The following is a 14054-nucleotide window of genomic DNA, read 5'->3' on the forward strand; positions in this document are numbered from 1 at the left end:
TTCCCCAGCCACTCTGGGCGGCTTCCAACTGAATATTAAAAACAATACAGCATCAGACATTAAAAACTTCCCTAAACAGGGCCGCCTTCAGTTGTCTTTTAAAAGTAAAATAGTTGTTTATTGCCTTGCCATCTGCTGGGAGGGCGTTCCACAGGGCAGGTGCCAAGAAGGCCCTCTGCCTGGTTCCCTGTAACCTCACTTCTCGCAGCGAGGGAACCGCCAGAAGGCCCTCGGTGCTGGACCTCAGTGTCCGGGCTGGATGATGGGGTGGAGACGCTCCTTCAGGTATACAGGACCGAGGCCGTTTAGGGCTTTAAAGATCAGCACCAACACTTTGAATTGTGCTAGGAAACGTACTTGCAGGACAAAACAGCAGCAACAACCAGGTCCTGTCCGCCCAGTGGCAAAGTGCAGTCGTAAGCAGATGTCAGACAATACCGCTGTTTCCTGCTTTCTGCTGACTCTGTGGCCGGTCAAAGCTGCTCAGCCCCTACAAAGCAGCTTGCTGAAATCATCAGGCCGGACAGTGAACAGAATGAAAAAGCAACTGAGCCATAGTCCTTCAGTTTGGGCTAATGGGATGCTGCCAACGAGCTGTTGTTTCCCTTGACAACTTCCTGATCATGTCCTTTCCTATACCTGGAGAACGTAGAGGACAGTTCCCCATATCCAGGGGTGGCCTGGTCTGTGCACACACCAATGCAGAATGTGGCCCTGGGTGCAGAATTCAGCTTTTGACTTCCATGTTTAAAAAAGCAAGTTTCTAGCCCCTGTGGTTGGGATGCTTGGAAGTGTGCCGGGGAATGCCTAGTGAAATCTCAGGTGATGCTGCAAAGGGCATCCTTCGGCCAATAGACCTTCAATGCTTTCTATAGCTTCTTGCCCTTCCCCAGCAGAAGAGATCGTGCAGGTTTGAATGTTGAAGCTGCAACATAGCTCAGTTGGTAGAGCGTGAGACTCTTCATCTCAGGGTTGTGGGTTCAAGTCCCACATTGGAAAAAATATTCCTGCATTGCAGGGGGTTGGACTAGATGACCCCCGTGGTCTCTTCCAACTGTACAATTCTATGATTCTAGATGCTGAGTGGCATAATAATAATAATAATAATAATAATAATAATAATAATAATATATTATTTATACCTGCCCATCTGGCTGAGTTTCCCCAGCCACTCTGGGCTGCTCCCAACAAAATATTAAAAACATGAGAAAACATTAAAAACTTCCCTAAACAGGGCTGCCTTCAGATGTCTTCTAAAAGTCAGATACAGTGGTACAGTGGTCTTCTAAAAGTCAGATACAGTGGTTGCGGACACAATCCGTTCCAGGGTACCATTCGCACCCCGAAAAGTCTGCAATCAGAGCGGGGCTTCTGCGCATGTGTGAAGCGCAATAAGGCACTTCTGCGCTTGAGCGAACTGTGTAGAACACTTCTGCACATATGTGCCAGTGTGGTGTAGTGGTTAAGAGCGGTAGACTCGTAATCTGGTGAACTGGGTTCGCTTCCTCGCTCCTCCACATGCAGCTGCTGGGTGACCTTGGGCCAGTCACACTTCTTTGAAGTCTCTCAGCCTCACTCACCTCACAGAGTGTTTGTTGTGGGGGAGGAAGGGAAAGGAGAATGTTAGCCACTTTGAGACTCATTTGGGTAGTGATAAAGCAGGATATCAAATCCAAACTCTTCTTCATGTGTGAACTGTGCAGAACGCTTCTGCGTGTGCGTGCATGGCGAAAACCAGAAATAAACACGTCTGGGTTTGCCGCGTTCTGAACCTGAAAAACGCAACATGAAGCGTTCTCAAGAAGAGATGACTGTAGTTGTTCATTTCCTTGACATCTGTTGGGAGGGCGCCACTACCGAGAAGGCCTGGTTCCCTGTAACCTCACATCTTGCAGTGCGGGAACCGCCAGAAGACCATTGGAGGACCTCAGTGTCTGGACTGAACAAAGGGGGTGGAGACGCTCCTTCAGATATACAGTACTGAGGCTGTTTAGGGCTTTAAAGGTCAGCACCAACACTTGTAATTGTGCTCGGAAATGTACTAGGAGCCAATGTACGTCTTGAGGAGTTTCTTGTTTTCTTTTTAGCCACTGAGCACAGCCTGATATGAATTATCTGATTTAGTTTCCTTCAGGGTATCATCAGTGCATTCTTTGCCTTTGGCTCAGTTACGGCCTTTCTGCTTCGTGTTTGCCTGGCTCCATGGTACTGATTCTGCCCTTCTCTAATAATGATTTTATTATGCCAGTCACAGCAGCCATGGATGCTCTCTTAGATGTGCTCTCTTTTTTTGCGCATCAGGGAAAGCTCAGATTGCACAATAGAGTTTGGTGATCCTGGGCCAAAAATGAGATGGATTGATGTAGCCCGTGGAATGGAGCGGGAAGAGGCGCCAAGCTCTCCTCCAATTTTGCTTTTAAAAGGCTCCGGACAGAGAAAAATGAAACATTTCCCTGGGAACAATAAGTTTGGCCATCTGGATAGCTTTTTTTTTTAAAGAGGTATTTGTTTTATTTTATTAAATGCACAATCTGCTCCACAGAAGAGTCCCTTCAAACAGTTTTCTCCTGGCATGCCCGTCAACAAACTAGCTTTATGTCGTTATTGCTACTGCTGATGTTATGAGACAAGGAGTGGGAAAAGTTGGTTTCGTTGTTAATTCAACCCCATGATAAATTCTTAGGGAGTTCTGCATTTGCATATAATAAAATCGATTCATTTATGTGAATAGACAGTGGTTGGGGAGCTGCCCCAATTTCCTCAAATGTTAGACAAGAGTTTGAAGAGAGTTCAGAGTTAATTATTTTGTTTCGGCTCCAAGCCCTAAAAACAGAATGCCCGTTTATGGCAGGGTACTGAACTTGCAGAAAGGGCCTCTCCAGAGAGTCCCTTCCTTTAAATTCCTAGAAGTTTATCTCAGTGAAGACCTTACTTGGAAAATAAATACAACCCAGGTGGTTAAGAAACCCCAACAGAGACTCCATCTCCTCAGAGTATTGCGAAAGAACAATGTCAATCAACATTTGATGATCTCCTTCTACCAGTCCACAATAGAAAGTGTCCTTTCATACTGCATCATGGTGTGGTACGCTGGTTTGACATCAAATGATAGGAAGTGCCTACAGAGGGTGGTGAATACAGCACAAGGTTTTATGGGCTGTCCCATGAATCTGCTGGATGACATCGTGGAAGAATGTTTCCTCAGAAGAGTGAGGAAAATTCTCAGGGATGATTCACACCCTGGCTGGCACTTTCTTGATCTCTTCCCCTCTGGCAGAAGATATAGAAGCATGATTAGTCACACCAACAGGGTAAAGAACAGCTTCTATCCATGGGCTGTTAGGCTGCTGAATGAAAAGATAACAACAGGGCAACTGACTTTCGGGTTTGGTGGGTGTGCATCAATAAACGAGGGGAATTAAGACTAAGAGAGCTGAGTGGGGGGTGCTCGTGTAATCTCACTGTATACAAGTTGTACAAGTGACAATAAAGTATTTCAATTTCCAGACATAAATTTTATTGTGTATAGCTGATTATTTGAGCATGATGGTGAATATCATGGTGGTCATACATATTCTCATTGCCAAAAGTTTCGGGGCAGACATACTGCTTTGTTTCCTCCGATCAGTGATTGTTCCATAACTTCTTGCTGAAATCCAGTAACTATTCTTTTTTTGAGTCCCACTTTTGTTCCACTGTAGTGCACAAGTGCCCCTCCAGAGGGCAATATTCAAAGAGCACTGGGGAACCATCATAGAAGGGAATGATAATAAGTATTGCCGGTCCAGTGTAAATCTACCACTAACCTGCTATTGTTGCATCAATGTTGCAGAGTACCAGAAAATGGCTAGGAGGGGCCTTTTGCATTTTCCCCATTGATTTGGCACCTCCTATGTATGAATTGGACACGGGTGGTGCTGGGCTTGCCGATCAGGAGGTCAGTAGTTCAAATCCCCGCGACAGGGTGAGCTCCCGTGGCTCGGTCCCTGCTCCTGCCAACCTAGCAGTTGGAAAGCAAGTCAAAGTGCAAGTAGATAAATAGGTACCGCTCCGGCAGGAAGGTAAACGGCGTTTCCGTGCGCTGCTCTGGTTCGCCAGAAGCGGCTTAGTCATGCTGGCCACATGACCTGGAAGCTGTACGCCGGCTCCCTTGGCCAATAAAGCAAGATGAGCGCTGCAACCCCAGAGTCGGCCACGACTGGACCTAATGGTCAGGGGTCCCTTTACCTTTTTATGTAGGAATTACGTTTGATAAGAATTTGTCGAACTGAGATAACTAACCTGATTAATTCCAGCAAAAATGTATACGTTATTTGAATTGCACAATTAGTGCCGCACTCATAAAGATGAATAATAGAAACATAGAACTGCATTGGAAGGGAACCCGGGGGTCATCTAGTCCAACCCCCTCCAATGCAGGAATCTCAACTAAAACATCCATGACAGATGCCCATCCAACTTCTGCTTAAAAACCTCCAAGGAAGGAGAGTCCACAACCTCGCAAGGGAGTCTGTCCCACTGCCAAACAGCTCTTACTGCCAGAAAGTTATTCCTGATGTTTAGTCAGAATCTCATTTCTTGTACAGTGGTACCTCGGGTTAAGAACTTAATTCGTTCTGGAGGTCCGTTCTTAACCTGAAACTGTTCTTAAACCTGAGGTACCACTTTAGCTAATGGGGCCTCCCACTGCCGCTGTGCGATTTTTGTTCTCATCCTGAAGCAAAGTTCTTAACCTGAGGTACTATTTCTGGGTTAGCGGAGTCTGTAACATAGCTGTCAATGTTTTCCCTTTTTTAAAGGGAAATTCCCTTATTCCGAATAAGATTCCTCACAAGAAAAGGGAAAAGTTGACAGCTATGGTCTGTAACCTGAAGCATCTGTAACCCGAGGTACCACTATACAGTGGTATCTCTGGTTACGAACGCTTCTGGTTATGAACGCTTCAGGTTACGAGCTCCGCTAACCTGGAAGTAGCTGCGCCTGGTTGCGAACTTTGCCCCAGGATGTGAACGGAAATTGGGCACAGCGGGAGGCCCCATTAGTGAAAGCGCGCCTCAAGATAAGAACGGTTTCAGCTTAAGAACGGACCTCTGGGATGAATTAAGTTCGTAACCAGAGGTACCACTGTGTTATGTACTGAGTTGAATAGGATCCAAAAGGCAGCAGTCTGATTGGTCCTAGAACAATAGGATTCAGAATGCAGCAGCCTGATTGGTCCTAGAACAATAGGATTCAGAATGCAGCGGTCTGATTGGGCCTAGAACAATAGAGTCCATAATGCAGCAGTCTGATTGGTCCACAGGAACTACCCAATCCAGCTCAGGGTGGAAGTGAATCCGCAATCTGATTGGCCTACAGGTGAATCCCAGAATTAGCCAATCACGTGGGGCCCATTGTGTAAATAATGTATATAAAGCAGACATTCTGGGGGAACTTCCATTCTTCCTCACTACTATGAGCTGAATAAAGAGCATGAAATCCACTCTCAACTCCGAGTATATTTCAGACTGTAACTTGAATCTCTTGGTATAAGAGTTCTACCCTCCAGAGCAGGAGAAAACAAGCTTGCCCCATCTTCCACGTGACAGTCCTTTAGATATTTGAAGAAATTTAACTCTGGTTTCCAGTAAAAATTCAATTGACTATAACAATGATGATCACAATGCCTTGCCCAAATACCTCTATGCACCCAAAGGAAATCCCGCTAAGTCAATCCGCTTTGCACAGCAGAGCAATAGGTTCGTGAAATCACAGCGTTGCTCTAGCAACCTTCTTATCAGGTGGCTTAATCACACTTGCATAATCCTCTCGCATTGTGTCCCTTCTGTTTATCAGGCACATAACAACACAAAGCAGAGCGAAAGAGAACTGAGGCTGAAAGAACCCCTGAGGGGAAAAATATCAACCCACAAGTATAAAATAAGGAACTGTATGTTTGGTGTTTTTGTTTTTTTTTTAAAAAAGCTGTTTTAAAAGAGCAACGTGTTTTGTCCTGTGTCATCACTCAAATAGATTTCTAGGTCAGGTGGACTGGGAGGCCCTAGATATTATTGCAAATTTCATAATACAGTTTCAAGCACTGTTCTGACAACCTCTGTGCAATATCCTAACCACAAATAAACAAGTTAGAGAGAGCCTCACAAAAACTCTCCAAAACTGCTTCAAAGAAAATGATGTAGATACATATAACAACCGCCCTCCTACGGGATGCAATGAAGCAGTCGCCAGAGGAGCTTGCACAAAAGAGAATGCATCCCTTTAAAAACAAACCACCTCAAAAATCAGCATAATAAATAAAAGGGTTTGTTATGCAAATAAGTGTTGGGGGAAAATAGAGGTAAAATGAGCTTTTATTCTATTATTATATGAAGAGCAAAGCCGATAGAAAAACAGAAAGGTTAAAATGTTTTTGCAAGAGATAAATATTGCTTTCTACACTGATCAAGGCAACCTTCCCCAAACCGGTTGTTTCTGGATGTTTTAGACTACAAGTCCCAGCAACCCTAGTATGCCTGCTGGGAATGATGGGAGCCGTAGTTCAAAGCAACCGGACCCTGCTAGGTTGGGGAAGGAAGGCTGCCTTAAGATGTCAACACAGATGTGGAATACCCATCCCACCAAAATGCTGTCTCACCTGGGAGTATCTTAATTTGTTTCATAGCCCGCGGTCCGTGCAGAGGAATTAAACATGTTTTGCTATGGCTGGCTTGAAAATAGAAAACAATTTCAACTGTCAGTAGGTGGCATCGGTTAGCTAGAGGAAAAGCACAACAGAGAGAGAGAGAGAGAGAGAGAGAGAGAGAGAGAGAGAGAGAGGAGAAGACTTTTAAGGGTTGTTGCATTGCCAGATTGCGAATATCAACACTCAGGGCAAATGTATGAAAATTCTGAGCTGAGGGGCCAGCTGCAGAAAAGTGGGTGTCAGAATAAAAGGCAGAGGGGGTTTCATCAATACTTTTTATTTCTCTGTTTATTTAAAACGGCCGTTAGCTGTTTTTCAGCCAGAGTGCTCAGAGGGTCTTACAGTACAGTAAAATAATAAAATCACAACGAGTTGAATCATAGCAGAGCAGCATAAAATGAAACAGCAACATAAAGCTGTATCTGTAGACTAAGCAGAATTTTATGCACATCTTAGACTCAAGTCCCTCTGAGTTGAATAGGCCTTACTCCCAGGTCAGTGAATCATAGAACTGTAGAGTTGCAATGCAGGAATCTTTCACCCGACAACCCTGAGATTAAGGGTCTCATGCTGTAGAGCTATCCCCGGATTGCAGCCTCAAATGGCCTAAAGAAATCAAATGGATGTTTATCTTTTGCTGGGAAGAGAACAAAGATGGTACCAGGTGAACCTCACTGGGGTAGAGATTTGAGAGATGTGGTGCCACAGCAGAAAAGGCCCTGTCTTCAAATGACCAAACCCTTTGCTTCAGAAGGCTGACACATGAATCTCAACATCCAGGCAGATTTGTGTCAGAATAGGCAGTCCTTCAACTGCTCTGGCCCCAAGCCATAGGACATGCCCCTCCAGATGTTATAGGTATACAGCCATCAACGACAGACTTCCTCAACCTCGGCCCTCCAGATGTTTTTGACCTACAACTCCCATGATCCCTAGCTAGCAGGACCAGTGGTCAGGGATGATGGGAATTGTAGTCTCAAAGCATCTGGAGAGCCGATGTTGAGGAAGCCTGATCAACGAAGTCTACAACTTCGGCTGTGATCCTTTGCATACTTACCTGGGAAGAAATCTTTAAAAACCAACAACTAAACACTTCTCCCTCCCTCTCTCTTTTTTCTTTCTTTCATTCTTCCTCGACAGGAGAGTTTTTAAGGGGTAGCTGATGCAGAGGCCGGCTTAAGAAGATCCAAGATGACGACGACAGTAGCGACAGACTTCGACAACATTGAAATCCAACAGCAATACAGCGATGTCAACAACCGCTGGGATGTTGAAGAGTGGGACAACGAGAACAGTTCCGCACGGCTGTTTGAGAGGTCTCGCATCAAAGCTTTAGCAGGTAGGACTTTCACCTTTTCTACCATTGGTGCAATTATTCCGCTTGTGCTGTTTGTGTTCCTAGCACAAAGGTGGCCCTAAATAATAGCTTGTGGTCTACCCTCTGAATCCAGGTACAACTTTCAGGAAACAGAGCTGATCTCCATTTAACAGGAGTGTTCAGCATAACCACACCTATTGCCTCTTAGTGAAACAAACACCCAACGGGTTGCTTCAAACCATGATTTACAATTGGCGACCAAATCAGGACTGGAGACCCTTGTTTGAAGGTGGTTTGCAAGCCATAGTTTGAGCACCTTATGGTTGGGTGGGAACATGAACAAACTACATGTTAATATCTTTCAGCCATCCTTTTTTTTAAAGAAACATTTAAGGCAAGTTTCATGGATTTGATAGCTGCTTTAGAAATGATAAAGTAATAATAACGGTGAACTCTCCTATTTCAAGAATGACGCGGTACTGCGCTGATTATGCAATGTTTATAATTCTTCACAAACGATGGGGACAGGTATTCTGAAAGTTCAATTCCAGAACTTTTAATGAGGTGCTAATGTCTCCAGAAAATGGATTAATGGTTGTGGTGCTTTGAATTTAGCTTCTCTGTGGAGAACTATTTAGGAAGGTTTAGGAATTTAGTGGATGATTGACTGCAGTCATCAGTAGAGGAAAACCTCGTTCTCAATTTCCACATTGCTTTGTCTAACTGTGAAGGGCGGGAATCAGGATCATGCCCAGTGGTCCTATCTTCTCCCTACCTCCCAGGTTTTCAGGAGAAAACCAGAAACGGGTTATTTCCTTGGGTTCCTGATAGTGTGGAAGAGTGTGTGTGTGTGTGTGTGTGTGTGTGAGAGAGAGAGAGAGAGAGAGAGAGAGAGAGAGAGAGAGAGAGAGAGAGATCAGCTGTAAGTGCATAGAATCCCTTTTACACCTTCCGCTGTGACCTTGCACCCCCTCCCCAAATTCACCGAGCTCCATATATGAGCTGGTCTTCACCTTTTCCCAGCTGTCAGTTAGGCCCTGATCCACACAGGTGTTCTCATCAGGGCCGGCCCACCCATGAGGAATGATGAGGCAACTGCCTCAGACAGCAGGATCTGCAGGGACAGCAGATGTTGATGTCAAGCTCTCTTCTCAATCCAGACCAAAATATCTGGGGCTGGCTGGAGGATATGCAAGAAAGCAGCTGCATCAGCCTTTAGGCAGGTAGGCCGAGCAGCCTAAACAAACCCCCGCTACACCTCAGGTCTCTTTGGAGCTTCCTCTGCCCTCACTGACATCCCCTTCGGGCTCAGGGAGGGTCTCATCCTGAGCTACGAGGACTCTCCAGCTCTCTCCCACCATTTCCGGGTTCGAATTGAATTTTTTACTGATTTCTTGGCACCGCACGTATATGCAGTTGCAGGAGAGTCGATCACATGTAAGTGTGTTGGGGGACGATGACGACACTTGTACTGGCATCCTGTGCCAACTGCCAAACTTGATGAAAATCTCTGTGTAGCCCACAGACCCCCGGGCACTTGTATCTTTTGAAGTCAACATTTATCACAGTGTCAGCAGCCCCTGTGTTTCGGTGCAAGCGCCCTTCTCAACTTCCGACCCTGGGTTGAAGCAATGTTTTGTCTAGTTCTTTTGCAGATGTGTGTCTAGAAAACTACTTAAGACGCATAAATCAGCTGCACGTTGTCAGAGTTTATAAACCCCTGTCTGCAAAGTCCAGTCGCTTTGTATCACGAGAGTTACGGTGCCAACAACATTCATTTCAGTGTCCCTACGGGAGCTAGAGGGCAACATAATTTTCCACCCTCGCGGCGTCATAATCTGTTATCTTGGCGGTAGTTACCCAGTTCTCAGACGGAATGGAAAAAAACCAAAGCCCAGAGCCTTGCACTTGTTCTGTGGCAGTCAAAAGCAGTTCTCAGGTTGTGTTCCTCAAAACCAGCAAACTTTTTCAGCAGGGGGCCGGTCCACTGTCCCTCAGACCTTGTGGGGGGCCGGACCATATTTTTTGGGGGCGAAATATGAAGGAATTCCTACGCCCCACAAATAACACAGAGATGCATTTTAAATAAAAGGACACATTCTACTCATGTAAAAACACGCTGATTCCTGGACCATCCGTGGGCTGGATTTAGTAGGCGATTGGGTCGGATCCTGACCCCAGGCCTTAGTTTGCGTAAAGGTAAAGGGACCCCTGACCATTAGGTCCAGCCGTGGCCAACTCTGGCATTACGGTGCTCATCTCGCTTTATTGGCCGAGGGAGCCGGCGTACAGCTTCCAGGTCATGTGGCCAGCATGACTAAGCCGCTTCTGGCGAACCAGAGCAGCACACAGAAACGCGGTTTACCTTCCCGCTGGAACGGTACCTATTTATCTACTTGCACTTTGACGTGCTTTCGAACTGCTAGGTTGGCAGGAGCAGGGACCGAGCAACGGGAGCTCACCCCGTCGTGGGGATTCGAACCACCGACCTTCTGATCGGCAAGTCCTAGGCTCTGTGGTTTAACCCACAGCGCCACCCGCGTCCTTTTAGTTTGCCTACCCGTGCTCAAAACCATCACCGGGCAGATTCTGTTCCTGCCTGGAACATGCTACATATGGCCCAAGTATGTTTGCACACAGAGGCACACATAAATCCATATACACAAAACGTATACATATGCGTGCACACGAATGCGCACGTGCATATCTTCCTTTATACATAAGGCTGTCGTTCCATTGGAGGACCTGTGGTGCTACATCACAGTCCTGGATGTGCATGAAGAGATTGGGGTTGGGAAGGTGAAAAGCAAGCTTAGTGGTTTCATGGGGTGCAAAGGAGAAGGGCTAGGAGCTTAATGTGGGGGGAATGGCAGGGGAGTTGCTGAGCAGAACTAGCAGAGGCACAGTCCTGTGTGTGTATGTGAACACAAATACATATCTCTGGGTTTTTCTTGGGGGGGTAGGCGTATCAGGAGGTTCTACACATGAGTAGGAATCTGGCAGAGACACATGCCTGACTGGCATGTTCTCCCCCTCCTGGTCATTCATTCGGGAGATTCAAAAGCTTTCTCCAGCCCGAACATCACAGCCAAGAGGCATCAGCACACTTCAGGATCAGCAGAGTATAGGCAGTCAGCGTTCAGACTCAGTTGCGCAGCTTTTTGGCTAAACTACATTTATTTACATATATACACTCGGAGCATCGCAACTCACCTCCTTCCTCTTCAGCAGGCATCCCCAAACTTGGCCCTCCAGATGTTTTGGGACTACAATTCCCATCATCCCTGACCACTGGTTCTGTTAGCTAGGGATGGTGGGAGTTGTAGTCCCAAAACATCTGGAGGGCTGAATTTGGGGGTGCCTGCTCTTCAGCATCAGAGAGCAAAGAGAGAGAACAAAGGGACAAAAATCCTACATCACGGAAACACAGTAATAAAAACATCCTGTCTCTGTCACTTCCCACAATGTGGAATGAAAACATGCACCGTCATGTGATATAAACAATCCCATGACTGCAACACGGGAAAAGAATCCTAACTTGCATAGTCATTTCAATGCACTCTGCACGTGATTCCCCAAAATGCACGGTAGCACACCGACATTCCTGACATCTGAACCAAATGCCAAATGAGACATGCTGAAAGGCAGGACTATGCCAACTCAGAAAGTGCTGGAGATCCCCTGGGTTTCCTGCAAAAAGAGGAATCATGGAATTGTAGAGTCGGAAGGGACCCCCAACAGTTATCTAGTCCAACCCCCTGCGATGCAGGATTTCTCAGATAAAGCATCCATGGCAGATGGTCACCCTAGCTCTGCTTCAAAACCTCCACAACCTCCCATGGGAGACTGCTGCTGTCAAAAAGCTCTCACTGTCAGAAAGTTCTTCCTGGTGTTTTGTCGGAATCTCCTTTCTTGTAACTTGAAGCCCTGGGTTCGAGTCCTACCCTGTGGAGCAGAAGAAAACAAGCTTGCTCCCTCTTCCATGGGACAGCCCTTGAGATATTTGGAGATGGCCATGTCGATAACATGACACCGAGTCAATAGCTGCAACCACTGTGAGCCAGTGTGATGTAGTGGTTAAGAGTGGTAGTCTCGTAATCTGGTGAATTGGGTTCGCGTCTCCACTCCTCCACATGCAGCTGCTGGGTGACCTTGGGCTAGTCACACTTCTCTGAAGTCTCTCAGCCCCACTTACCTCACAGAGTGTTTGTTGTGGGGAAGGAAAGGAAAGGAGATAGTTAGCCGCTTTGAGACTCCTTCGGATAGTGATAAAGCGGGATATCAAATCCAAACTCTTATTCTTCATAAAAACTACACACATTCTCTCTCTCTCTCTCTCTTTCTCTCTTGCACTTGCACCCACACCACCATTTGGCAAAGGGAAATAGACAAGAAGAAGAAGAAGAAGAGTTTGGATTTGATATCCCGCCTTTCACTCCCCTTCAGGAGTCTCAAAGCGGCTAACATTCTCCTTTCCCTTCCTCCCCCACAACAAACACTCTGTGAGGTGAGTGAGGCTGAGAGACTTCACTGAAGTATGACTGGCCCAAGGTCACCCAGCAGCTGCATGTGGAGGAGCGGAGACACGAACCCGGTTCCCCAGATTACAAGACTACCGCTCTTAGTCAGAGATGGGCTGGCATAGAAGCAAGCTGCTGCCACAGGGAATCCACAGAGTGCAACAAGTACCCTCGTGCTGTGCAGCAAAATCCTAACCTAACCTAGCCTTTTTGTTGTTGTTGTTGTTCTGAGGGTGGGATGGGAATTTGCAAACTCCACCTCTGTGATTGACAGGCACTGTAGACTGGCTAGATCAAACTACCATCGAGCTTAGAAATGCACATGAATAAGCAGTAGATAAAAGGTAAAGGGACCCCTGACCATTAGGTCCAGTTGTGACCGACTCTGGGGTTGTGGCGCTCATCTCACTTTATTGGCCAAGGGAGTTTCCGGGTCATGTGTCCAGCATGACTAAGCCGCTTCTGGCGAACCAGAGCAGCGCACGGAAACGCTGTTTACCTTCCCGCCGGAGCGGTACCTATTTATCTACTTGCACTTTGAGGTGCTTTCAAATTGTTAGGTTGGCAGGAGCAGGGACCGAGCAACGGGAGCTCACCCTGTTGCGGGGATTCGAACCGCCAACCTGCTGATCGGCAAGTCCTAGGCTCTGTGGTTTAACCCACAGCGCCACCTGCATCCCTTGTAAGCAGTAGATAGATGCCTTAAATAGATGCATTTTATTTATCTAATCTCATTTGTATCCACCCCGAGGTGCTTAGGCCCATCTCAAGATTTGTACCCAGGTCTCCCTGATCTGACTATGACACCCCGCTAGCTCCACCAGGGGTAGCCAACATGGTGCACTTCCAGATGTTTTGGGCTGCAACTCCCACAATCCTCTGCCATTGGCCATGCTGGCCAAGGCTGCTGGGAATTGGAGTCCAAAGCCCCTGGAGGGGGAACCACTTGGGCAGCAGCTGAACTACACACACCATGGACCAGTCTGGTCAGCACAATGGATTCCTCCTGTCTCTTGGATCAGTCTCCATCGCCGCTTCCTGACAGCACAAATCCAGGCTTGGGAAGAAGACTGGTGTAGTCTGGACTAGCCTGGACACAAACAGTTCAAGCAGTCACCCAAGGGAGCAATATTTTGGGGTGTACCCCTGGGGAAAAAAATCGGGAAAGGGCTCATGCAACTACAGTGGTACCTCGGGTTACATACGCTTCAGATTACAGACTCCACTAACCCAGAAATAGTACCTCAGGTTAAGAACTTTGCTTCAGGAAGAGAACAGAAATCGTGCTCCGGAAGCGTGGCAGCAGCAGGAGGCCTCATTAGCTAAAGTGGTGCTTCAGGTTAAGAACAGTTTCAGGTTTAGAACGGACCTCCGGAACGAATTAAGTACTTAACCTGAAGCACCACTGTATTACAACTGGAGTCATCTAGATGATGCGTCTTCCTACAGATTTGAAAAGGGCATTTCTGTCTAGGCTCCTTAGGCGCAGCACCGAACTTGCCCAGGTGACCTAGATAGATTTCGATAAATTTCC

General features: G+C 46.7%; 1 protein-coding gene across 2 annotated transcripts in view; it reads left to right on the forward strand.

The window, feature by feature from the left end:
- Positions 1-14054, forward strand: part of SPTBN1 (spectrin beta, non-erythrocytic 1) — a 233273-nt gene that overhangs the window by 53049 nt on the left and 166170 nt on the right. For both annotated transcript variants that reach the window (XM_081188307.1, XM_081188305.1), the window contains exon 2: positions 7823-8021. In XM_081188307.1, the coding sequence (XP_081044433.1) occupies positions 7874-8021 (148 nt within the window). In that variant the 5' untranslated portion in view covers positions 7823-7873. The remainder of the gene's footprint in view (positions 1-7822; positions 8022-14054) is intronic.

This window comes from Podarcis bocagei, assembly GCF_964188305.1.
Source record: "Podarcis bocagei genome assembly, chromosome: 3".
In the NCBI taxonomy this organism is placed as follows: domain Eukaryota; kingdom Metazoa; phylum Chordata; class Lepidosauria; order Squamata; family Lacertidae; genus Podarcis; species Podarcis bocagei.